Below are 24,813 nucleotides of genomic sequence, written 5' to 3'. Positions count from 1 at the left end.
GCTAATGCATGACTACCTATTTGGGTTTTTTTTTGGTTTTGTAGATGGGGCCTCAAGCTCAGATCCATCCACCTGCCTCTCCCAAGTGCTGGGATTTTAGTCCCATTTTACAGATAAGGACTGGGACACAGGAACTAAGAATGTTGCCAGCTTCCCAGTGGTCCCCAGAGGCTGTGTAATACTTAGTATCAGTTGGTATTTTTGAAATTCAGTCCCAAGGCCATTTGTCTTAATTCTGTAATAAGATTCATTGTAAACCTTTGACACCTGCTGAGCTTTTTGTGAAGACTGGAGAACAATCAGATGCCTCAGAGGGATAAAGGCACTGTCAAACCTCACAGCCTGAGTTCAGTTCCTTGGTGACCAGGTAGAATGGGAAGAGTTGTTCTCTGCCTTCACACACACTCTGACATGTTGTGTGTCCATAGTAACACACAATAAAAAATTTTTCAGTGTTAATGCTGTTATAACAGGATCTCTGTATGGCTTGGTTGGTCTCAAACTTGAGATCTTGGCTTCTGGAGTGCTATGGTTACAGGTGTATGCTTTTTAAAGATTTATTTATTGGGGCTGGAGAGAGGGCTCTGCAGTGAAGAGTACTGGTTGGTTTTTCCAGAGCACCTGGGTTCAATTCCTGAAAATTCATAGTGGCTCACAAGCCCTCTGTGGGACCACACATTAGTGTGCAGGCATACAGACAGAACACTCATACATTTAAAAACTGAGTTAAAGATTTATTATATTGCTGCATTTGCTAAGTACATACCTTTAATTCCAGAACCCAGGAGGCAAAAGGCAGAGAGACTTCTATCTGGTCAAATAGTTAGACCAGCCAGAGTGACTATCAGAGAAGCTGTCTCAAAAAAACAAGAAGATTGGGGCTAGAGAGATGGCTCAGTGGTTAAGAGTACTGACTGCTCTTCCAGAGGATCCGGGTTCAATTCCCATCACCCACATGGCAGCTCACAACTGTGAAGATCCAGTTGCAGGGGATCTGACACCTTCACACCAATGCACATAAAAAAATAAATAAACCATAAAAATTTAAAAAAAAAACAAGATTTATTCCTTGAATGTGAGGCTGCATGAATTTATGTGCAAATATGCATGCAGATAGATACTTTTGAAAGTTAGAGAACATCAGATACCCTGCAAGTGCAGTTTCAGATGGTTATGAGCCACCGGGTGTGGATGCTGGGAACTGAATCTGGGTCCTCTGCAAGAGCATTGAGTGTTCTTAGCCATTGAGCTATCTTTCTAGTCCAAACTATCTTGGGGGTGCCTGGTCCATATTGGCCTGGGACTTGTGGCCTTCATAATGTTCAACCCAAGTGGGATTATGGGCATGAGCTACTATACCCAATCTAACTGCCAAACTCAATTCACTGGGTGGGGATGGGATGGGGGCTCTGTGTGTGTTTGTGTCTATCTTTGCTGCCTTACCAAAGGTCGACTTTCTTCTAGCTGAAGTGTGAGCCAAACCATCTCTACTTCTGCTCCATTTCCCCCCTGAGCCAGAAGCTTCTTGAAATAGTCTGTAGTGCCTGGTAGGCAGAAAGGCCCCAGGGTTGCTGAGTAAGCGGCACATCTTAACTACCCCACCCTACCTGCTGATTCAGCCCAGGCAGGAAACCTGTGAGGCATGGGTTACCTTCTGGTGCCCCTTGGCCCCAAGATCCCAGCAGCTGAGCTGTCTTCAGAGTGAAAATGATTTTAGCTTTCCCTGCAGGTCTGGGGTCTGGATGCAGGAGGTAGCCTGTTACTATCCTGAGGGTGAGACCATCATGGAAGGTCTCTGGGTAAGTCCTCCATAGCAATGACAGTCCCTGTTCTTTACTGAGTACCACCCTGCAGCGATACAGTCAATCAACCCTTTTTAATCCTCACTTTCCTCATTTGTAAAATGAATCCCAGTGAAAGATAAGGCATAGGAGTTTCATAATACAAGGCTTTGGACATAAATTAGCCAGTTAATGAACTGGCAACTACCAGATACTGGAGATACAGTAAGCTGATCTAAACACCCCAAACCCATTTCCTGTGGGGCTCTTATTCATGGGTGATGAATACAAGGTATTCAATAACTAATAAAACTTTTTTCCCCTGCTTTCCTGAGAGGGTTTCTTTGTGTAGCCTTGCCTTTTCTGGAACTTACTCTAAACCAAGCCGGCCTTGAACTCAGATATACCTGCCTCTGCCTCCCAAGTGCTGGGATAAAAGGTGTGAGCTACCACCACCTAACTTTAAAGCTTTCTAAAAACTTAAAGTATTTTTATCTTACCTGTGTTCTTGTTGTATCTGCACCACATCTTTTCCTGGTACCCAAGGGAGCATCTGATTCCCTGAACTGGAGTTAGAGATGGTTGTGAACCACTGGGTGGGTGCTGCAAATACAAATCAAACCTATGGAAGAGCAACAAGTGCTCTTAACTGCTGATCCATCTCTTTCTCTGGCCCCACTTTTTATTTTAAAGATTTATTTTTTTTATTTTGTGTTTTCATTTTTGTGTACCATATACATGGCTGGTGCTGGAAGAAGCCAGAATAGGGTGTTGGATTCCCTGAACTGGAGTTAGAGGTGGGTGTAAGCCACCATGTGGGTGTAGAAAATGGTGCCTGGTCCTCTGCAAGACCAGCCAGTACTCTTATTGCATGAGCCATCTTCCAATCCCTATCTTTGCCATTATTTATTATTATTATTTTATTTAATAAGCTTAGACTCTTGAAACTTGCCATGTAAGCCAGGCAGGTTTTAAACTCTGTTCTTGCCTCCTGAGTGCTGGTTTATAGGTAGAAGCCAATACGCCAAGAGTAAATTTTTGCTGTTCTTAGGTAACATGTCTACGTTGCCCAGGCTGGGCTTGAATTCATAATCCTCCGGTCTTGACCTCCCAGTTAGCTGTGATTAGCAGCACATAACACTGGGACTGGGTCAGTGTCATTTTGTAATTTTGTTTGGCAGCTGGGGATGTGCTCCGTGGTCAAGCAGTTGCCTAGCATGAACAAAGCCCAGGTTTGTCCCAGCACCACCTACATAAATAATTTTGACTTTGGATAAAAATAAACATCCTTTTTGAGAAAGTGAAACAACTGTAAAATAATGCCATAACATATCCCATCTCCCCAAGCCCTGCTCCAGGAGGTCCTGGTTTCTCTGAGGTGCCCCATGAGCCCTGAAAGAATGGGAAATTAGTGCAGGAATGGCTTTACCTTCACTGCCTTCACCTCTGTCCACAGAGGAGACCAACAGCTGCCTCCGATAGCCCACGATGGTTCCACAGTGATCCCACCTTCCTGAGGTCTGGAGTGGAGCACGGTGGCTGGATCCTGTGCTGTCACTTGTATCTAATCAGTTTTGCCCGCCAGCTATTTGAGTCATGGTTTTGATTCAGCCTAATGCCACTTCCTCCTACTCTCTTTCAGGCAAGAATGGAACAGGAAAGGCAAAGTCTCTCTGCAGAGCAAGAGTCCTGGGAGTGGGAGACAGGCTCTCCTGATGGTGTCCAGGGCTCAGCTCTATCTAGCACTTTATGTGAGGACAGTAGGGCCTCTCTCCCCACACCTGGGAAGGTCAGTTAGGAAAGTTCCACCGTCTGACCAGTGCCCAACACATCTCCCTCTTCTATCTCAGCTCCCCACTTCCCTCCCAAAATGGGTCCCCTGGGTTTCCCTCTATCCCTCCATGATAGGAGCCTGGGTGGTTTCAGGGCTCTCAGAAGAAACTTAGACCAAGCCCAGCTTTCTCAGTCACACAAGTTCAAGTCACAGGGTTTCATTCCTTTATTAACAATTCAGAACATGCCTTCTGATCATCCAGGATTTATCACAATGCTGTGTCGACTGTTGCTCTTCCTAGACATCCCTGAAGCTACACCTTCCTTCCTTCCCTGGCTGCTACTACTGGTTCCTCTTACCCCGAGCCCCAGGACTGGAACAAGCCCAGCACTTTACTTTCACATACATGGCAAGAGATCTGTCACTGACTTAAACACTCCCACCTCTTGCGTAGATAGGAAGGCAAGCGGACTTGAACATAGGCCTGCTAGTGCCCCTTTCCTTCAGGCTCCACAGTTTCTCCTGTGAAGTAGGAGCCATGAAAGATTGGAGGATTTCTGAGACTTCACAACATAGCCCATGATGGTCTGCAAGTCCCAGTTCTCCCACTGTCTCCCAAGTGTTGAATTTACAGATGGAGGCCACCATGCCCAACTTAATCTGGCTGCTTCTGCTTCCCAAGTGCTGGGACTAAAAGCAGGCATTATTATGCCCGGCTTCCAACATTTTTTTTTAATTACTGAGTAATACTTTTATTTTTCTGACTCTTCTACCAGAATGTAAATTCCATGAGGAGGGAAAGGCAGACTTCTTACTGTATCCTCAGCATCCAGTGCATCATGGGCGTTGGAGAAATTTTTGTAAAAAGTCAGGTATGTGGTTCATTCCTGCCATCCTCCCCATGAAGAGGTGGGCTGAGACAGGTGGGCTTTGAGTTTGATGCCACAAAGTGTCTCAAAACACTTCCCTGAAAAATTTTTGAGTATTTTTATTAAATAAATGTAGTGGCCATGGGCTGAGGGGCATTCTTGTCCTTAGCATTGTCTAACATGAACATGAGCTAGAAATAGAATGTACTGAAATCAGGGCCAAACTTAGGGGCAGGTTTTCAGGCATCTAAGTCTGCTGGGCTTTTGCCACCAGCCACATAGAGCCCAGGATAGAAGCACCTGGCTCTAGGGCACCAGGTGACTCACTTAGGCCTGCACTGTGAGCAGCCAGCAGCTGCAGGGCTGACTCACCCTGGAGAGTGTACTCCGAGGGTAGGTACCTCGACCCACTGTCTTTTCCAGCAAGGGAGGGCCGGCTATGGCCAGCTCTGCTCACAGCTCACGGAGGATTGTGGAGACAGCAACCCTAAACCTGGCCTCCAATCTTAACGGCTTCTACACAAGAGAAATTGTGGAAGCCTGAAGGAAAAGGACACCTACCTTGCCCTTGGGTCTAGTGAGTGGCATAACCTATGTTCTGGTCAGCTTGCCTTCATATCTACAGGATAGGTGGGTCATCCTACATGGCTCAGAGAAAGTTAGTGCTTGCTTGGCCAGCAAGTAGCTGAGGGGCCTTTGTGTTCTGAACTATAAAAGGGAGCGGGCCAGCAGGAGGAGGCCAAGCCAGTGAGAATCCCATCTTTGAAGCGTGTCCAAGACCGGGGCTGGCCATCCTGGGAGGAGCGACTGACCCTAGCTAGCTAGCCTAGCATTTTCTCTACAGTGGAGAAAATGACAACTGCCCTTGTTTCTCAAAGCTATTGCAGAATAAGAGACCTTTTTTCTTTCATCCCTCCCTTCTCAGAAGCACTTCTAGAAAGCCAAAAAGCTGGGATCGGGTTCCAGAGAGTCTTCCCAGATAAATATTGACCCCTACAAGAACCCCTTCTCTCGCCTTTGCCCTGCTTGGAGAGTTTGCATCTACCTCGCTCAGAAGCCCTCAGCTTTCCCTTGGTCTCCCCGCAGCTGTTAGGCTGGCTTTGCCTCTGTCCACGGTTCTTAATCCACCAGGGAACGAAAATGACTCATTAACATCTCCCAGGCGTTCTCAGGGCACCTTGGCGTCTGATCCCTATTCTTTCCCCATTAGGGTGGCCTGTCGGGAATGATCTCCAGTGTAAGTCAGAGGTGAAGTAACTTGCCCAAGGTCACACAGTGGGAATGTGGCAAAAAGACTCATCTTCTGCCTGGCAGTTTGGCAGATGCTCAAATCTTTGTGAAAAGGGTGAGATGTTTCTACTTCTCTGGCCTCTGGGAGCGTCTGTAATGAGGGTGGGAGGACTGTCCGTCTTCCCAAACGAACATTTCATCTCCTTAGTTCACTCTCACTTTCAAAGTTAGATTTAACTCTAATGTCTCTGTGTTCAAGCGGAGAGATCAGATCGACGCCCCCTCCTCCGAGAGCAAAGCGTAGTCAAGCAGGTGATCTTCTCCAAAGACCAATAAATAAAAAAACAAAAATATTTTCCCCAAATAAACAGCTCTACTTCTTCGCAAAATGTGCAGCCCCAAGTCCAGCCCGCGGCGCCCCAGCACACAGTCCGCAGACACTGCGCCGGTCGGCGGGGAGGGGAGGCCGCGCGGCGGGGAGCGGGTGGGCGCCAGGCGCGCTGCCAGCCTCCGCCCGGCCGCACCGCGGGGGCCGCCGCCCCTCGCCACGTGGTGGTGGCAGCCTCGGGGTCCCGGGCGCCGGCCCAGCTGGAGAGACCCGGAGCAGCCGGGGAGGAGGAGGCGGAGGAGACGGCGGCGGCGGAGGAGGAGCGGGGCGGGCGAGCGGGAGGGAGGGGGCCGGGAGGGGAGGGGAGGGGGTGGGGAGAGACCCGGCGGCGGCGGCAGGGCGCGGAGCGGCGCGCGGTGCCAGGGGGTGGGGGCGCCGGGGCTGGTCAGGGGAGGGAGCCGGCGGAGGGGTGCTCTGCGACTGCGAGCAGAAGCCCGCGGCAGCCGTGAGTGCGGGCCGGGCCGGGGGAGGGGGAGGGGCGCGGCGGGCGCGGGGCGACCGGGGGCGCGGGAGGCTGGGGGCGCGGGGCGCAGGTGGGCGGGCGCTTCGCCCAGGAGTAGAGTAGGGAAGGGTCCTGTGCCGCTGCCCGCAGCCTACGGCCAGCCCAAGCGCCGCTGCTCAGTAGCCCGCCCCGGGCCCGGCCGCGGTGGGGGAGGGGGCTGCGCGGTCTCGGCCCCCGAGAGGGGAGGGGCGACAATTTCTGTCTGCCGATCCCGAGGGGGTTTCAAGAACGGCTCTTTAAGGGACCGCGGGAGGGGCCTAGCCGGTACCGGCGCCCCCTCCCCAGTCGCCTGCCGCCGCGCGCGGCCCCAGGATGCGGAGGAAGGCAGCTCGGGTCTCACGGCAGGGGTGTGTGGGGACACGGAGTCCTCGAGTGGGGGGTGGCCCGAGATCGTGGGCAGGGGCCGAGGGGGGTGTGTGATGAGCGCCGGCCAGCGGGGTAGGGGTAGGGGGTGGCGTGGGCAAGAGAGGGTTAAAGGTGGGGCCAGCCCTACAAACACGCGCACACGCTCCTTACTCAGACCTGTCACACGCGTCCCTCCGGCACTTAGCCGAGGCTGGGGGAGGGGGCTGGGGCCTGCATGGTCGGAACTCGCGCCTTCGGGCCGAGCCCCCTGGCTGAGGCGCACACACGCTCCAGCGCGCGCACACACCTCGGACATTCCCATAGTGCCTCACGTGACACTCGGCCCGAACGTGCCCACCCTGCCCACACGCTCACGCACGCGTGCTCTCACACGCGCGCACACAACCTCTGGCCGCTTCCGAACTCCGCGCTGACCCCCGTCCTCCGCCCCGCAAAGGCGCTCATTGACGGCGGCACACCTACACTCATTCACAGACACACACTCCCCCCACATGCCAGCCACAGCCACACATTCATAAACAGGGCCGGGAGAAGTACACACGCACCCCCTCGCTGCCTACTCGTTTGGGAGCCCTGAGTCATTCCTGCCCCCTCGCAGGGCTCCCCATTCCCCTGAGTACAGGCACAATGGGACAGGCTCGAGGCTCCCTTAGTGGGCCTCGTACCCCTTAGGCCCCCTTGCCCAGTTTGCTGCCTCTGACACTCAGCCAAGGACTTCCTGTAGGTCCCAGGTCAGGGGCTGGCTGAGCCTGGACGGTTGCCACAGCCCCGGTGCAGTTAAGGGAGGCGCTTCCTTTTCCTGAACTCTGGGATCCTGCAGGAGGAAGTTGGGCGGGGGCCGCAGAGGCCAGGCTGACTGGTAGGACTGGCCCTCCAGAAGCACTGGCTTTTCTTAGTAGCGGCGACGGAGGCCTGGGATGGGGATCTCGGCGGCTGTCGAGGTATTTGGGAAAATGGAGATCTGGGGGAGGAGACCAGGCAGATTCTGGGCTGTGCCAGTGCTGGGACAGTAGGTCTCCCATCCACAGGTCTCTCTTGGTTCTGGAAAGAGCCCTTCCCTGTCACTGTGGCTTCCTTGACCCTGTTTATCAGTTGTCCCCCCGACTCCACTCATGAGGTCCATCTGGTTCCATCTCCTTCCTCTACGATCTGTGACAGCGGAGGATAGACAGGATAGACATAACCTTCTGAGGGAGAGAGTGTTGTGGGATCTGGTCACCCAGCTGAAACTCTACAGCTACTACAGGGTCCTCAGACCAAGATGGGGGAGTTGGGACAAGCACCAAGTGGTCCTCTTCACTCTGCTATTCTTGCTCTCTCAGGAGGCCCAGTGTGGGCTGAAGCCCTTACAATGGAGTCCATGTTTGAAGATGACATCAGCATCCTGACCCAAGAAGCTTTGGGGCCCAGTGAGGTGTGGCTGGATGGTCCTGGAGACTCCTCCCTCGGAGGCGACATGTGTTCTGCCTCCCACTTCGCTCTCATCACAGCCTATGGAGATATCAAAGAGCGCCTAGGGGGCCTGGAGAGAGAGAACGCCACCCTCCGCCGGCGCCTCAAAGTCTATGAGATCAAGGTCAGAACCTGGATGGGATGGGAAGTTGGGTAGGAATGTAGCAAGGGTGGGAGGGTGCCCGTGAGTTCAAGATGGAAGAAGTCATCAGAACTGGAGGCTCATCCTTGAAGAAGTGGCCGCTCTGGTGTGTGAGCTTCGCTGCACCTGTAGCTAAGTGGGGGGCCGGGGCCGGGGGTGGCGCTCAGCTTTGGAGTGGTAGGTCCCGTTGGAGAGGGCAGGAATAGAAGTCTCTGAAGCAGTAGGGTTGGGGCACAGAGTGGTCACTGGGTAGGGGCCAGACTTCTCTGAGGACCGCCCTCCCACAGTACCCACTGATCACTGATTTTGGAGAGGAGCACGGCTTCCCCCTGTATGAAATCAAGGATGGCTCCCTACTGGAGGTAGAGAAGGTCAGTCTGCAGCAGCGGCTCAACCAGTTCCAACATGAGGTAAGCCCCTGGCCAGCCCAACTCCTTAAGCTTCCTGCTTCCAATCTGTTTCCGATGCCAATCGCCTTGCCTCATCCCCACCATGGCCTTTGATTAGAGGTGGCCACTGCCCCCCCAAACCAGCTTCAGCTCTCCCTGTTCTATTGGGAATGGGGTTGGGGAGGTTCGTGGAGCCCCTCTGCTCCTTGTCAAGGACATCCCTGACCCTGGCGCACCTCTCCGGGCCTCCCCAGTTGCAGAAGAATAAGGAGCAGGAAGAACAGCTCGGGGAGATGATCCAGGCTTACGAGAAACTCTGTGTGGAGAAAAACGACTTGGAGACAGAGCTGGGGGAGATGGTGAGGCTCAGAGAGTGGGGGTTGAGGTATTCATGTACCTGGTACTGTGTGATTCTGTATGAGCCCCATGTGCCACACACACCCTGTTTGTGTGCATAGCACCTGTGTCCCTGTGTGTCTATCCGTGATTGCCTGCGTTGCCTTGTGAGGGAGACAGTGTCACCCAGGTCATGGGTGACTCTGTCCCCTTGGCTATGCAGTGACCCTGTAGGATATGTGTGTGTGTGTGTATGTGTGTGTGTGTTTGTATGTGTGTGCGTGTGTTGTGTCACTCCAGTGTCTGTCACACGATGGTNCAATTGTGTATGTATATATATAGAGATAGATACATATTATATTTCATATACACATATCCATATATGTGTATAATTATATATGTATATATCTCACACTGCATCAAAGCTGTACCCATAGCACTGTGCCCGAGCGAGGGTGCGGGTGACAGGAGAGGTACCCAGAACTCTAGAGATAGCTCTTGCCATGGGTGTGATGAGAGTTAGCGTGTGGCCATTTGTGCGAGTGTGTGGGCAGGTGGCAGGATCAGGAGACATGGTCTCTGTCAGCTCTTCACTGTGGCCTTGTTCCAGTTATTTAGCTTCCATCCCTCCTGAAAAGCAGGGTACATGGTAACCACCTCACTGAGCGACTGTGAGGGTAAAGGGACATTTGGGTAAGACCGTTTCCCTCTCATAGTCAGAGACGTGTGTGAGGCTCTTGCTGCATGGCAGGCTCTGTTCTCAGCCCTCTACGCACACTTACTCATTTTAGCTCTCACAACAATCAGAAGAGGTAGGCGTGGCACTGCTATCCCCATCTTATCCCGGAGGCAGACAAAGCTCAGAAGTGGAAGCTACACTCCTGAGGGGGTGGGGAGGCTGGACCCAGAGCCGAATCTTTGTATAAATGCCCCTGTGCGATAATGACAGGGAAGAGGATTGGCTCTGACCTTGCCAGCCACAGTAGCCAGTGACATCTGCATTGCTGGTGCCAGGAGGGGAGGCCTCGCACCTGTGGCCACTTGGAGTGTGAGTGTGGGACACATTAGCAACCTCTGCTCCAGTCTGGGCAGTGATGACTATCCGGCCTTGGGGACTCTTGGGTCTGGGAGTCCATGGAGCTCCCTGGCCCTGTCCAGACCCTGAGCCCTCTGCCTTTCCCTGCAGCGGGCCCTGGTAGAGACTCACTTGCAGCAGATCTGTGCCTTGGAGCAACAGCTGCAGCAGCAGCAAGGCCTCCGGGATGCAGCCTTCCCCAGCCTGAGCCCCCCACCTGCTCCTGCCACACCCTGTCCTGACCTGGACCTGCACTATCTGGCTTTGAGAGGGGGACCTGCCTTGGGTCATGGTAAGACTTCAATGACCTCTGCCTTCCTGATCTCCAAATCTCCAATCGTAACTCCCTTTTCAATACCACTGGGCGCCTCCGACTTGCCTAAAGTCTCCATACATTTCTTTCATTTATTCATTATTCTATTTATTTATTTATTTGGGGTCTTACTATATAGCCCTCTTTGGTCTGGAATTTACTATGTACACCAGGCGATATCCTTGAATTTGGATGCTAACGCCTTCTTCTGCTTCCCTGACGCTGGGATTACAATCACGTGACACCGCACCTGGCTCCTTTCCAGTATCTTAAATTTGTTCAAAATTATTCCATTCTCCTCTCCAACTGTTCTTTCACCTCAGCCACCCTTTGACAAATTCTCCCACTGCCATACCTCTGCTATTCAGATCATCAAATTCTTGGGTATGCCAGCAGAGGGCGGCCCACTCAGAGTCCCCCGAGGATGCTCCAGACTTCAGGTTCTAGCCTGAGACACCTTCCAGAGGCCATCTTATCTCCCCCCACCCCTGGCCTATACAGCAGGATTGAATCTCCATCTAGCCCATCCTAGTTTCCCTTGCAATAGTACCTCTCATCCCTGGGTGTTTGGCGGACTGTGTTCCTGTTGGGCTTTGTGTGGCAGCTAGAGCCTACCTCACCTTGTCTTGTCTCCCGACGGCAGGCTGGCCTGGCCCTGCTAGCGTAAGTGTGAGCGAGCTGGAGCGAAGACAGCTGGAAGAGGCCCTGGAGGCTGCGCAGGGGGAGGCTCGGGGGGCTCAGCTGCGGGAAGAGCAACTGCAGGCAGAATGCGAGAGGCTACAAGGAGAGCTGAAGCAGCTGCAGGAGAGCCGGGCCCAGGTAACAGTGACTTTGGAGCTGCCCTTAGATGTACAGAGCATAGATCAGCAGAGAAGGGGTGAAGACAGAGGGGAGGCTGGGCTCTGACCTCTACTTTTCTCCTCAGGATCTGGCCTCCAACCAGTCGGAATGTGACATGGCTTGGGTAAAGAGAGTTGGGGATGATCAGTAAGTCACATCTGTAACCCTTGCCCTCTCAACCCCATATGCTAGGAGACTACCTCAGGTCTCCACCGTTTGCTTTCCATCTGTCCACATTTGAGTGACCTCCTTTCCTAGGTCTAGGGGTGTGATGTCTGGGTTGCTTACACTCTGCCCCTGTTTCAGGAAGCAGGGAGGGCTCTGGAACGGTCAGGTTCTGGGACCAGGCCCGTCTCTTTTCAGGGCTTGGGCTGGGGATGCACTCAGTGGCTCTGCCACCCTGTTCTGTGCTCCCCGGTGAGTTTTCTATACCAGAAACAAAACTTAGAGGGTGAGAGTACATCCACTCTCACTCGTGAGGAGGGAGACGGCCTCCCTGGTTTAGGATTCAGCCTGCTGCGTCTCTTTATTTAAAGGGAAGAGTCCTTGAGATAGGAAGAGAGTAGAGTCCCAGAGGAGAGGCCTAGAAAATGGGAGGAAGCTGAGTGTGGGGGTACATGACAGGGGTCTTGGGACGTGCTGGGCAGCAAGGGTGGTGAGCAGCAGCAGTGCAGCTGGCATCGTTCATAGCTGCCCGGCACTTAGCCTCTCCCACTTCTGAGAAACAGTGCTTAGTGCTCTCTGGTGAGATGAGGCTAACGGTACCAGGTACAGGCTTCATCCATTCCTTACCAGAGAACACTGAGGCCCGAACGGGGCAGGAAGGAATTAACTTTCCCTCGGTGGCATACCCAGTTCCCAGGATTCCAGGGGTCCTCCCTCTCAACAGGTTTTCTCCTCATCCTTCCCGTTTCTGGCCAGCGAGAGATACCCCTTGCTTCCTTCCCCACCCAGGGGTGAGGGCCTGGGTGGAGCTGTGACAGCCGAAAGGGTGAGAACCTAGCTTGTGGGACTGATGAGGGGGAGACCCCTCCCTCAGCTAGGCTTCTGTGGGGGATGGGAGGGAGCTTTGCGGAAAGGGTCCACCCTAGCTTGTGGCTGGGGCTCTGGGACCATGGTAGTCCATGTATTTAAACCTGGAAAGCACACATACGTAGAGTAGATCCTTGCTGAACCCCGAAGGTCTCCTTAGGGGTCAGTGAGTCCAACCCCTTCTTACAGTGAAAATTCTTGCACTTAGTGGAGACTTTGGCAGGGCTGGATCCCAGAACTCTTCCTGGGCTGGGAAAAGGCCGTGCATTCTAGACTTTCCCTTTGCCCCTCCAGACCCTGGCTTCTCCTCCTGGGCTCAGAAGTCAGCCATTGCTGCAGGATGTGAGAGGAAGGTGAGGTAAAGATGGGAAGGGGCAAAGAGAGTGGCGGATCCTTCAGGGCTAGGACTGCAAGAACCAAGTGACAGATAAACCATCTCAGAAGGTGTTTGGGAGGCTGCATCATCCATATTGCTTGTTCTGGCCAAACTAACCCCTTCCTTGCCAACCCAAGAGAACTGGCCGAGGAAATTCTCCCAAGGTGCAGCAGGCTCCTCCTAGACCTGTCTGTGGCTTCCACAGGCCTCCTGGATCTCTGTCAGCCCAGCAGGCCTGACCTGCCCTTTCCTCTCTGTTAGCATAAATGCTTCTGGACAGCCCCAATGTGGCAGGATCAATTCTCAGAGGAAGTCCTCACTCCCCTGCTAGTTTTATTTTCTTATAAACTCGGTCTTTTTGGTAATAGGCAATTCCCTGGGGCTTCCTCCCATCCCCCCACCTCAGGATGGCTCAGTCACCTCTTTTCAGCTCCCGGGATCATCAGTCACCTCTTCTATCTACTTCTGCTGACTACATATCCAGTGGGGATTTTATTTATTTGTTTGTTTGTTTTTCCGAGACAGGGTCTCTATGTAGCTTTGACTATCCTGGAATTGCTCTGTAGATCAGGCTGACTTTGAACTCACAGAGATTCACCCACCTCTGCCTCCTGAGTGCTGGGATTAAAGGCGCCACCACCACCCAGTCAAGGGGAAATTTTATTGATGGACTTTCCCAGGGAATGAAATGCTGGCTCTACATTATCTGGGGGAAGAGGGCAGTTCCTGAACCCAGCCTGCCTCGTGGAATTAATCCTCTCATCTTGAAAGGTGCCTTCAGTCTCATTTGTTCGCTGGGGCAGCCAGATTGATCTCAGGAACCCTCCACTAAAACATCTCCCCTACAGCAGTCTTGCCTGTCTGAACCCATCCTGGTGCTCTCTGTGCCTAGGAGCTGGCTTTGGAAGCTGCAGACCCTTGTTCTCAGCTCTTGGCCCACAGACTCTGACCACCAGTGCTTCACAGCCAGGGGACTGACGCCAGGCACCAGGCCACAGGGACCAGGCTGCCATTCCCCAGGTCTGACCTGTGGGTGGGATCTTGTGAGGATGTTCGGGGAGGTAAGGACCCAGGAAGGTCCTTGTCAAGGTGACCTGTGCAGGAACCCTATAGTCCCCTCCCCTGGCCTGTGGATTCCTGGGTGGGACTGTTTGAAAGTATGGCCAGTGCTGGGGGCCAGAGAAATCTTACAGTCACTGCTTGAGGGAGAGAGGGCGCCAAGCAGATAGCAGCTCTGGAAGGTAGATGGAGTCTTATTGGTGAGGGGGCCCAGTGAAAAGAGGGGGAAACCATAAATTATAGGTCTTTTTTTCCTAGTGTGGGGGGCTCAGGGTTGCAACCTGGGTCCTTTTCCGCCCACCCCTCCCACCCCTTCTCTCCACCCACAAGCCTCTGCGTGGGCTGTGGTTAGTGGTGGGGAAGTGTGAACTCAGAAGAGAGAGGATGGAAACTCTGCACAGAGGTCAAGGGCAGTGTGGGGTGGGTCAGGACGGAAGTCGGAGACCCCCATGTACCCTGAACCTAGCCTCCTGCCCCCAGAACCAGCAGGCCCAGGGCCTCCTCCTTTAGGCTTCTCACCCTCCCTACTTCCTTTGCTTTAAGTCTCCTTCAACCGATACCCAGAACACAGAGAATTAACCCCTGAGCCCTTGCAGCTGTGGGGCATCCTGAGGGTGGGCAGGAGGGTCTGCTGGCCAGAGGAACCGGGTTTTGAAGGCATTTCCAGTCTTGTGCCTGCCAGCTGGGCCCAGAACCGGAGCTGCTCTTGTCTTTCTCCCCGTAGAAGCCAAGTGCATTCTCCCCTCTCTCATCGCCAAGTGGTTTTTATTGTTCTTTGTTTGAGTTTTGGTTTGGTTTTTGGGTTTTAAGACAGAGTGCATAGCCCAGGCTGCTGTGAACTTGCTATGTAGCCGAGGATGATCCCTTTTCTCCTCCTCTGCCTCCCTTGTGCAGGCGTTACAGCACTACTACCAACTTTTGTTTTTGTTTTGTCTGTTTGTTTGTTTTTCAAGACAGGGTTTCTCTGTGGCTTTGGAGCCTGTCCTGGAACTTGCTGTGTAGACCAGGCTGGGCTCAGACTCACAGAGATCCACCTGCCTCTACCTCCCGAGTGCTGGGATTAAAGGTGTAAACCACCACCGCCCAACCTCAACTGTTTTTTTTGTTTGTTTGTTTGCTTGCTTGCTTGTTTTGTTTTGTTTTTCCAAGACAGGGAAACACTATGTATCCCTGATTGTCGTGGAACTCACTATGTAGACCAGGCTGGATTAGAACTCCCAGAGGTCCACCTGCCTCTGCCTCCTTAGTGCTAAATAGCCCTAGTTTGCCTTCCTGGCTCTTCTTCCCAAGTGCTAGAATTATAGGCATGAGCCACCACATCCAACACACTTAACAAATCTTAAGCCAGTATCTTTAAGCAAACAAACAAACAAAAAGCCCAAATCCCAAAATGGGCTTTCTCATGTCCACATCACTCTCATAGCATTAAGAAAGAGTTCAGGAACCAGGGAAGGGTGGTCCAGACAGGTCCTAGCAGGCAGGGTGAAGAGGTTCACGGTTGCCTGCTCAGGTGGTTCTGCAGGTAGGAGGCCTTTTATAAGAAGGTGACCATGTGATTTGTTGACGAAATTGCATCACTTTTGAAAGTGAAAGGGGACACTATTAATTATGCAACTAGTGTGAGCAGGGACAGGCCAGGGCAAATGAGTCCCTGGTCCCTGTCCAAGTGTGGGTTGCTCAGTCCCGCTGTGTCTAGGGAAGCTTCTGGACCCATAGCCATCTGCTTCTGCCTGGTGGAGGCTGCCATAAGAGCTCAGGTCTGGGGACCACAAGTCATAGCTAGTCGAGGAGCATGAAGGGCTCAAGGCTCCGGAAAGGAAGTGGTGGAGCACTGGCTTGTTGCAAGCAACTTCCTCCTCCACCAGCCCGCAACCTCAAGTCCGCTCCACGGCCTGGTGCCTGTGGTCCCCTCCCTGAGGGTCTGGCAGGCGGGAAGACTGATGCTGGGTGTGCCTGTGGGTGGGTGGAAAGTTTGGCCCCTAAATTCCCCTGCTGGGTAGGGTGCCTGGGGCAGCTAGGGGGCAACCAGGGTAAGGATGGAAGGGCTGGGAATGCCAGGTTTCTGGTTTTCTTCCGGGTCTGCATCAGATGAGGGTTCTGACCACAGGACAACTATCGTCCTATTGCCTCCCCTGAAGAGGACCTAACTTTACCGCTATCCCTAGTCCTGACCCCCAAATGTGTCCATAATCATGGCCACAGAAGAACTGCCAGCCGTGTATCTAGCTGGACCCTGATCCCCGCTTTCATCCTGACTTGAAGCCAGTCTCCAAGTCTCACCCCATCCCTCAGGGCCGGTCTGAGTCCTGACTTCTCCCTACACTGTGGGGCCTGGTGGGGTGGGGGTGGTCTGTGTGGCTCCCAGACTCCTTTGAGGCAGAAAGAAGCTTTGGAGAGGATGCTCAGGTCTTTGACTTTCCTGGATTGCAGTTGCTTTATTAGTGACAGTGGAGACAACTCCTTCCAGGAGGGACTTTGAGATCCCTGGATTACTAGTGGGAAGGATGAATGAAAGGTTAAGTCAGGGAAGAGTAGCCCTCTCTCCTGCCAGCTCCACCGTTTGTACTCCAGCTTCTCCAAAGATGCCAACCGAGTGGGCTGAGGTGCTGAGAGCAAGTGTTTGACTCACCACTCTGCCGCCACTGCTCCACGGCCTCCTACTAGCTCTTAGCCACGCTGACCTTCCACTCCCTTGTAGTCTGTCGCTCTCATCACTCTTCCAAGGCAGGAGTGGTTCTCTGAACACCTGGGCTGCCTCTGAGGTCCCCAGCCTCTTCCTCCTCCTTTTTCTCTTCTGCGTTCCCACTGTGCATCCTCCCACTTCCCTGAGGTTTGGGAGGTGTTTGTATAACGCTTAGCAGCTGAGTCTTTGGAATCTTGGAGGTTGGTGCTCTTCTCCCAGCCTTAGGACGTGGCCGAGTGACTTTACCTCTGTGGACCCATCTTCTTACCTGTGACGTAGATAGGTGGGCATAGGGTAGTCGTAAAGACAAATGAAGTTCCTAGCCCATGATCAGCACTCGTATAGACCCAGGGAAACCTGTGCTGTGGCTTACATGACCTGTTCTTCCTCAAGTCATGATGGTGGAAAAATCTCTCAGGTGTGGCCAGGAAGTCAGGAAGCAGGGTATGTGTTTAGATGCACCTGTGAGGCTCTGCGTTGTGTTTGTCAAGTTGAGATTTTTTTTCCACTGAATTGGCAGTGTTTTCAATGAGTCATTCTGGTGCTTAGCATATTCAGCCACTAGTGTGTGAGGAGAGAGATGCCCAGAGAAAAAAAAGGCATGTCCCACAGGACTGTGAGGTGTCAGGAGGAGGTCAGAGCTCCTCACTCTGTCCAGGGTCTTTGTGAGGGTGGCCTGAGGCTTTTGGAGGACTGTGTCAGCCTGGAAAGAGCTGTGCACACTGTGGTAGGGGCTTCTTCCTTCATTTCTTGAAGCTCCATGTTTTTCACTTCAAGGAGAGTGCCAGGCACTGGGCTGTGGAAACTAGGGTGACTCCTGACACCAAGGGAGCCCAGCAGGGGAGAAAGGGGCCTGGGGAACTGAATGTGACAGGTGAGATCTCCCAGGCAGAGTGTGAAAGAGACGACCTGTATCTGTCACCTGAGATAGAGCGGGGAAAGTGGATGGGGAGAGCAACCATGCTCTGCGGACAGAGGTAACACTCCATCCCTGCCCTGTCCAGAGTTCCCCCTGGCTTCCACCACTGAGTGGACAGCATGATCCTGTCCTGACTAGGAACACACAGCTCCTGCACTCAAATGGCTTTCAGTCTAAAAGCTTCCGTGGAGAACCCCGAGTTTGGTGTGGGACATGTGGACAGGCTCAGAAGAAGATGCCATTTCTTCCCACAGACTTGTGGGATGGGGGTGGTGGAGCAAAGGGTGTTTTCATAGACATAAGGCCTGAGATATGGTGGGTTGGTGGCCATGGCCCAAGTCAGGGCTCCCTGGACTACTCCTGTCTTGGAAGATGGTTGGTGAGGCCTGATTTTCCCTAAAGAGTGGGCTTAGCTCCCAGAAGCCTTATTGTAATTGAATTAAAAGTAGCATTACACTGTGACCCTGAGTCGGTAAGAGTGCCAGCCCCTGAACCAGAGAGGGGCGCACAGTCAGTCATTCCCTGTTGTCTGCAGCCCCAGCCTGGATGCCTCTGCTCTCCTGATAGGCTCCCTGCCTCACATATCCCCAGCCACCGCCCTTTCTTGTCCCTCTGCGTGCACCCTCTCACCCTAGGAGGAGACTGACCCTCAACAGCACCCGTTACTTCCCTACATCGCCAGCTGCTGAAGTTCCAGGGTTCCTTCTGGAACTGTAGAGGTGGGAGAGCCAAGGAAAAGCCAAACCCTTACCTTCAGAGAGCACTCAGACCCATCCGAGCCCAGAAGCGCAGATGCAGGCAGTTCTGAAAGCCATGGCAGAGATCAATTGCTCCTGGGGCCGGGAAGCAGCTCATGGGAAGAAAGAGGGGCAGCACTGGAGTGATAATTTTCATTGTGTGTGTTTGGGGTGACCCAGAGGGAAAAAAGGGTCCTTTGCTAAACTTAGGCATGAGTGTTCCCCAGCTCCATGAGAGCGAGTGTTAAAGAGGCCTAATTTGCAGGATGTGAACAGGAAAGAACTGGATGGGAGCCATTTCTGAACCTGTACTGAGTAACAAGCCCTGAACAAAGAGCTGGGAAGAGAAATACAATGGAACAATTCTCAATAAAAGTCCACAGCAAGGCAGCCTTTCAGAAATGCCGAGTCTGGTGGCACGCCCTGCAGGCGGGCAGTGCCCAGCAGCTGCTTAGACAGAAATGAATGGCAAGGGCAGGACAGATGTGTTCAGAGAGGTCCTGAGGAGGCTCGGAGCACACAGGCGCCCTTTAGGCAGGGCCAAGAGCAGTGGGCCGGGAATGGGGCCAGCTTGGAGGGGAGCGAATCAACCTCTACCTTCCAGGAGTGGAGTGCTTCCTAAGGAATGGCTTCCTTTGTCACTGCCTGTGCAGAAGTGGTCCCCAGTGTTTTCAAGGTTGAGGATGTGTTTTTTTTTTTTTTTTTTTTTTTTTTCTCGAGACAGGGTTTCTCTGTGGTTTTGGAGCCTGTCCTGGAACTAGCTCTTGTAGACCAGGCTGGTCTCGAACTCACAGAGATCCGCCTGCCTCAGCCTCCCAATTATGAGCCCCCTCCCCCAGCACGCAGATCGTTTGTTTATAGTTTACAGTTTTGGGATTGTGGCCAGTATTGAACCCAGGACCGCATACTTGCTAGGCAAATGTTCTACCATAGAGTTACATTGTGCTTTTTGTCTTGGGGCGGGACCTCACCAGGCTCGCCCTGAACCTGTTCTGTGTCCCAGGCAGTCAGGCTTCAGCTTCTGCGTCAGCTTCCGTGTGCTGGACAGCGCGCCTGGAACATGTGCGCTGTAAACTCAGTATGTGGCTTTCTTAGGAATCAGCCCCCAAGTGGAATTCAGGGACCCCCTTGGAATCTCTCTATTCCACATCCTTGCCCTAGGCGGGGAACCTCTGCTCCAGTGTGGGGGACGATCTCTGGAAGCAGAGGCAGGCTCCCCAGAAGAGGTGGCTGTTGTGGTGGACCTTACAGGCAGAGAGGATTCTTGCAGCTGGGGTAGGTGCGAAAGATGCAAGGCAGAGCAGGTTCTTTTCTACTATGGCTGGGGCAGAAGAACCACATCCCTTTTCTTTCCCACCCCTTGCCCTCTGACCTCAGGGTGAACTTGGCGCTGGCCTACACAGAACTCACGGAGGAGCTGGGTCGGCTTCGGGAGTTGAGTTCCCTGCAGGGGAGGATCTTGAGAACTTTGCTGCAGGAGCAGGCCCGGAATGCAGGTGAGACTACCAGAGACGGACAGGCCCCCAGTGTGGGGAGCAGGGGTGCTGGGCCCAGAAGCCACCTCCCACTCCCTGGGTGAGCACTGTCCACGCGAGCCACTTGACTTGCCTCTCCACCTGGCTTTCTCTTTCCCAGGCCAAAGGCACTCGCCACTATCGCAGCGCCACTCCCCGGCCCCCGCGTGCCCCTCGCCCTCCCCACCTGCCCGACCGCAGCCCTGTGCCCCGTGCCAGTCCCCGGCTGCACAGCGCCGCTCGCCCGTGCCCCCATGCCCTTCGCCCCAGCAGCGCCGCTCGCCCGCCTCGCCCTCCTGCTCGTCGCCCGTCCCACAGCGCCGCTCGCCGGTGCCGCCACCGTGCCAGTCACCCAGCCCGCAGCGCCGCTCGCCGGTGCCACCCAGCTGTCCGGCCCCGCAGCCCCGGCCTCCACCGCCGCCCGGGGAGAGGACGCTGGCCGAGCGCGCCTACGCCAAGCCGCCTAGCCACCACGCCAAGGCTGGCTTCCAGGGCCGCCGCAGCTACTCGGAGCTGGCAGAGGGCGCAGCCTATGCCAGTGCCTCCCCCGCCTGGCTGCAGGCCGAGGCTGCCACGCTCCCCAAGCCCCGCGCCTACGGCGGCGAGCTCTATGGCCCCGGCAGGCCGCTCAGCCCTCGCCGCGCCTTTGAGGGCATCCGCCTGCGCTTTGAGAAGCAGCCATCAGAGGAAGAGGAGTGGGCCATGCCGGCCAGCCCACCCAGCCCCGAAGCGGGCACCATCCGCTGCGCCTCATTCTGTGCGGGTTTCCCCATCCCAGAGTCACCTGCAGCCACAGCCTATGCCCACGCTGAGCACGCACAGTCCTGGCCATCCATCAATGTGAGTTGTGTACTGCTTCCCTTAACCTGGGTACCATGAGGTGCCAGGAAAGAGCCTGCTCTCCCTCTGGAGTCCCACCCTGTCCCTTTTTCTCACACATGGTAGGCAGGGGCGACCCCGCAAACACACCCTAGCTTAATAGACCTTCCTCTTCCTCTCCCTCGGTTTCCAGTTGGTAGGAACAAGCTCTCAACTATTAGAAGTATGGTCCTCAAAGTCTTAGCTTTGAATTCGACTCCACTGTGTAGTGTCTTAAGGACCTCATTCAAATTCTATCAATTTCCTCATCAGCAAAATGAGGGCGATGCCACTATTACCTTAGTGGGTTTTTAGGAGGCAGTGATCCTAAAGCAGTTCTCAGATGTGTGGCTCAGGTGTACTATTATGTTGGTGCCGAAGGACAGGGATACTAAAAGGGGCAGAACATGGCCCCACACAGGGACCGGCCTGCCTATCAGGTTCCATACTCCACGCCTCAGATCCTGTACTCTTTTCTGTCTGTCCTGTTCTTGAGTGTGACCAGAAATTATTTTGGGGTTGTACATGGTTTGCAGTTGTCCAGTGCTTTAAGTTAGCTGTATCTGAGTCACTCTGGAGGCATATCAAAGTCCTGGATTCCCTCATTACTGGTGTGCCCTAGCTAACTTGAACAGTGACTCTCATACACCAGTGCCCTGGGAAAGAAGGAGGTGTTGGGTTAGTGAGTGTCGGGAATGTTGAGGACAGTGCTGGAGAAAGGATAGCCGGACCCCTGTGCATGCTGCAGCCCGCCCTAGTGCGGATCCTAGGAAGGAGCAGGCTGGGGTGTGAGGCAGCTCTAAGTGCTTTCATTCTCCCCTGCAGCTACTGATGGAGACGGTGGGCTCTGACATCCGCAGCTGCCCCCTCTGCCAGCTGGGTTTCCCTGTCGGGTACCCGGATGACGCCCTCATCAAACACATTGACTCCCATCTGGAGAACAGCAAGATCTAGGGCGCCTCTACCCCGGCTGGCTGTTTCTCTGCTCTCTTATCTCCCCCCAAACACTCACTTTGAATGCTGCATGAATCTCGTGGGGGGCCCCTGCCCCTTGCGGTCCCCAGATACCTCCACTAGCTACCGAGTCAATGTGTGTGCCGTCTTCCCTGGTCCAGGCACCACTCAGCTCTGGCTCTTTCCAGGAGGTTGACCAAGGCTCTCTCCACCTTCCTGGTTTCCTCTGGGGAGTGGGGGTCTAGTCTGGAATGGGGAGGACATACCTTCCACCTCTCTCTCTCTCTGCTTTTCTGGTTTTCAACAAGGTTGAAGCCAAGCAGAAGTCTAGTGCTTGGGGGGGGGGGGGAGAGCGGAGGAAGGGTCAAGAGCTCTTGGAGCCCCTTCCCAAATGTCCATCATCCCTGGGCAGTGTTCTCCCGGGGAGGACCTCTTGAGAGGGTCTCAGAGCCTGCCCTGCACACCGATGCCAGCCCTCTGTCTCATGCCCGACCAGCCTTGGACTCGTAGTATTGGGGAAGGAGGCATCTTGTTTCTCATTACTCTCTGCAGGCTAGCTCTGTTCTCCCCCTCTGCCCACCCTAGGGAACAGGGAACGCGGCAGAGGTGTGGGAGGACCCTGCAGGCCTTGGATGATCTAGCCCAAAGGGGCTGCCTTGAGGCTGGGACTCCTGGGCCATTACCCGCTCAATCCAGGGGACGGCCGGTCTGCCAGCCTCACAGGCCTGGGCCCTTCCAGAGTCCCTGGCACTAAGGAGAAGATCATCAAGGCAGATGCCTCCATGCTCCCCCACTGCAGCTCCTGACACCATGATGCCCTGGAGCCCAGGTGTTGCTGGGTGGGTGTCATCAGCTCCTCCCTCCCAGGCCAGAACCCGAGAATGGGCCCAGGGTGCTGTGGAGATCAACTTCAAAAGAGCTAATCCCCTTTCCACACCCACCCACCCACCCCTAAATTCCCTCTGTGAAATCTACCTCAGAGCCGTCCCCTCAGAAAGACAGGGGAGCGGGAGGCTGGGGCCCCAGGCTGAGGTGGGAGCCTCCTGAGGGAGCCAGCTGCCCACTATGAATCCACCCCTCACTTTGAGCCTCCCTGGGGCCTTGGCCAGCTGGTGGCAGTGAAAACCACTGTCCATCACTTGTGCCATTCTGATCCAAATCTTCCGGGCCCTCTCCCCACACCCCTCCTTCCTCTGTGCAGGGGCGAGGGGTATGTCAGCAGGGAAGGGGCCAAGGACTCCAGAGATGCATCATTGTACCCTGAGTGTTCCCCAGGGAGGGGACATGGGGAAGGGGGCCTGTAGTGGGGAGAGAGGGCCCTGTGCTCTCTGAACAAGTTGAAAGTCCAAATAAAACTTACCTGTTCCATCTGCTCTCAGCCCGTGCTTCCATGGGTCAGGAGGGGCCTTGAACCTCACTTGGGAGGTCTTAGAAATGTCTTGGGAACCATAGACACTGCGGAGCTGGCACTAGCAAGTGTGGGTGGCCCACATTCCATGATTCTGTTGATGATACTGGCTGCTGGTTACACGTGGCTTATGTTTTCATTTAGAACAGGTTTGAAGCAGTCACCTACCCCTGTAGGTACAGAGGCTCTTGAATTCTTCCCATCAGCACACCTGGCCTGCAGAAGTTCTGGGGCGTTTTCATTGATCGGTAGCCCTTATTTTTCTGATAGCTTTCTCAGATAGTTCAGAATGCCAGGAACAAGGCTGGGACAACGTAAAGAAGGAAATCTATATTCCATGTCCTCGTGGGTCTAAGACTAGGATGGAGCTAGGCTTCAGGCGCAACTGTTTCCTCAAAGACCTCAGACACATGGGAGGCCAGAGCTGGGTCATGAACTCATGACTTTTGCCACAGGCTTAGCTGTGCTCTCTGAGAAAAACAGAAAAAAAAAACAAGTCTGAGTTGTTCATTCATTGACTCTGTCTTTCATTCCCACGAGACCTCTTTTTAAGTCGCGTGGTCACTTAAAAGCAGCACAGGGAAGGACTGGGGGTGTGGCTTAGTGGTAGGACTCTTGTCCAGCCTGCACAAAGGCCCTGGTTTGAATCCCTGGTACTGGAAAGAAAATACAGAAGTAGGGCTTGGTGGCCTTTAATCCCAACAACCAGGAGGCAGAGACAGGCAGATCGCTGAGTTCGAGGCCAGGCTGGTCTACAGAGTGAGCTCCAGGACAGGACTACAAGAGAAACCCTTTCTCAAAAAAGAAAGAGAAAGAGAGAGGACATGGAGGCCTTTGCTGACCGGTGGCTGAGTTCAGCTCTACAACATGGCAGCCGTCCCACCACATGCAGCAAGGGCCAGCCTCCCCATTTCAACTACTGTCTGCAGCCAAGACCTCACTGAGTGTGAGGAAAGGTAGACCACCTTGCAGATGTCCCCGACAAAGAAGATTCTAGGACATCTGGTATACGAGTGCCTAGTGAGCACTATGGCTCTGGAAGTGCTGGCTCGTGTGCCACAGAGACTGGAGATGTTCTGGGAACACAGAAGGCAAGGGAAACACTGAGCCTTGAGAAAAGTGGCGAAGAAAGGCATAAGAAAGAGCTGGCACGCGGTCACAGGCCGACCTTGAGTCTGTGACTAAGGTGGGAGGACACCCAGGTATCCTATTGGACCTTCCCCTGTCATCAGGGTGAAGAGAGCATGGGGACACAGGGAGCAGACTCTGGCAGCTTGTCTCCCTGATTTCTAGGGACTCGGGAAAGGCTCGGGTACAGAGCAGAATGTTGCTGGGGGCTGGAAGAGAAGGCAGGGGAGGAAAAAAGCAGTGTGTCCCCACCTAGGTCCCCTCCACAGCCACAGACTTCCATTGCCACTGAGGGGAGAGGGCTGGTGACCCTGCCACCCTCGTCCCTCCCACCTTCCAGCAGGACAGCACTTTTACTATCAATTCTTCTCTGCAGCCCAGAGGGCGACAGGACGGGGACCAAAAGGTTAACGTTTCTAGGCTCCTGAAAACAAGGTGGAAGACTGGGACCACTGTCACCTGAGCGAGGTAGAGGGGAGGCCCCTGAGAGGCTAGAAGAGATTCCTGGGGCTCCACTTGCTCTCCCCAGCCCAGACCCGAAGACCATGACCATGTGTCTGTACGGGTGAGGGTGAAGACTCAGCAGGAACCAAGTCAGCCAGGGCATATCTCCCTCCGTCCACCATTCTCTCCAGTTCTACCCTGCCCCCCCCCCAGGGTTTCTCCAACTGGAGGTCCCAGGTCCATG

General features: G+C 54.0%; 1 protein-coding gene across 2 annotated transcripts; it reads left to right on the top strand.

Annotated features, from left to right (window-relative positions):
* Window positions 1–6,362: 6,362 nt before the first annotated feature.
* On the top strand, window positions 6,363–22,950 carry Tbkbp1 (TBK1 binding protein 1). 2 transcript variants are annotated; one of them, XM_050156969.1, is made up of 10 exons: window positions 6,363–6,487; window positions 8,233–8,486; window positions 8,792–8,914; window positions 9,148–9,252; window positions 10,416–10,596; window positions 11,261–11,436; window positions 11,543–11,604; window positions 19,641–19,759; window positions 19,899–20,617; window positions 21,461–22,950. In XM_050156969.1, the coding sequence occupies exons 2-10, from the start codon at window positions 8,262–8,264 to the stop codon at window positions 21,587–21,589; spliced, it is 1,839 nt and encodes a 612-aa protein (XP_050012926.1). In that variant the 5' UTR covers window positions 6,363–6,487; window positions 8,233–8,261; the 3' UTR covers window positions 21,590–22,950. The 2 variants fall into 2 exon arrangements, with proteins under 2 accessions (XP_050012926.1, XP_050012925.1); XM_050156968.1 differs by lacking the exon at window positions 6,363–6,487 and adding an exon at window positions 7,709–7,851.
* Window positions 22,951–24,813: the final 1,863 nt, after the last annotated feature.

This window comes from Alexandromys fortis, unplaced genomic scaffold, assembly GCF_014885135.2.
Source record: "Alexandromys fortis isolate MF-2015 unplaced genomic scaffold, M_Fortis_MF-2015_v1.1 scaffold_31, whole genome shotgun sequence".
In the NCBI taxonomy this organism is placed as follows: Eukaryota; Metazoa; Chordata; class Mammalia; order Rodentia; family Cricetidae; genus Alexandromys; species Alexandromys fortis.
This window is presented reverse-complemented; position numbering and strand designations above follow the sequence as displayed.

Excerpts from the sequence above, each read along its gene's own strand:
- Tbkbp1 (XM_050156969.1), top strand. The coding sequence starts at position 8,262 with ATGGAGTCCATGTTTGAAGATGACATCAGCATCCTGACCCAAGAAGCT. Across the intron at positions 10,597-11,260 it reads GGGACCTGCCTTGGGTCATG|GCTGGCCTGGCCCTGCTAGC; the intron begins GTAAGACTTCAA and ends TCCCGACGGCAG. Across the intron at positions 11,605-19,640 it reads AAGAGAGTTGGGGATGATCA|GGTGAACTTGGCGCTGGCCT; the intron begins GTAAGTCACATC and ends CTCTGACCTCAG.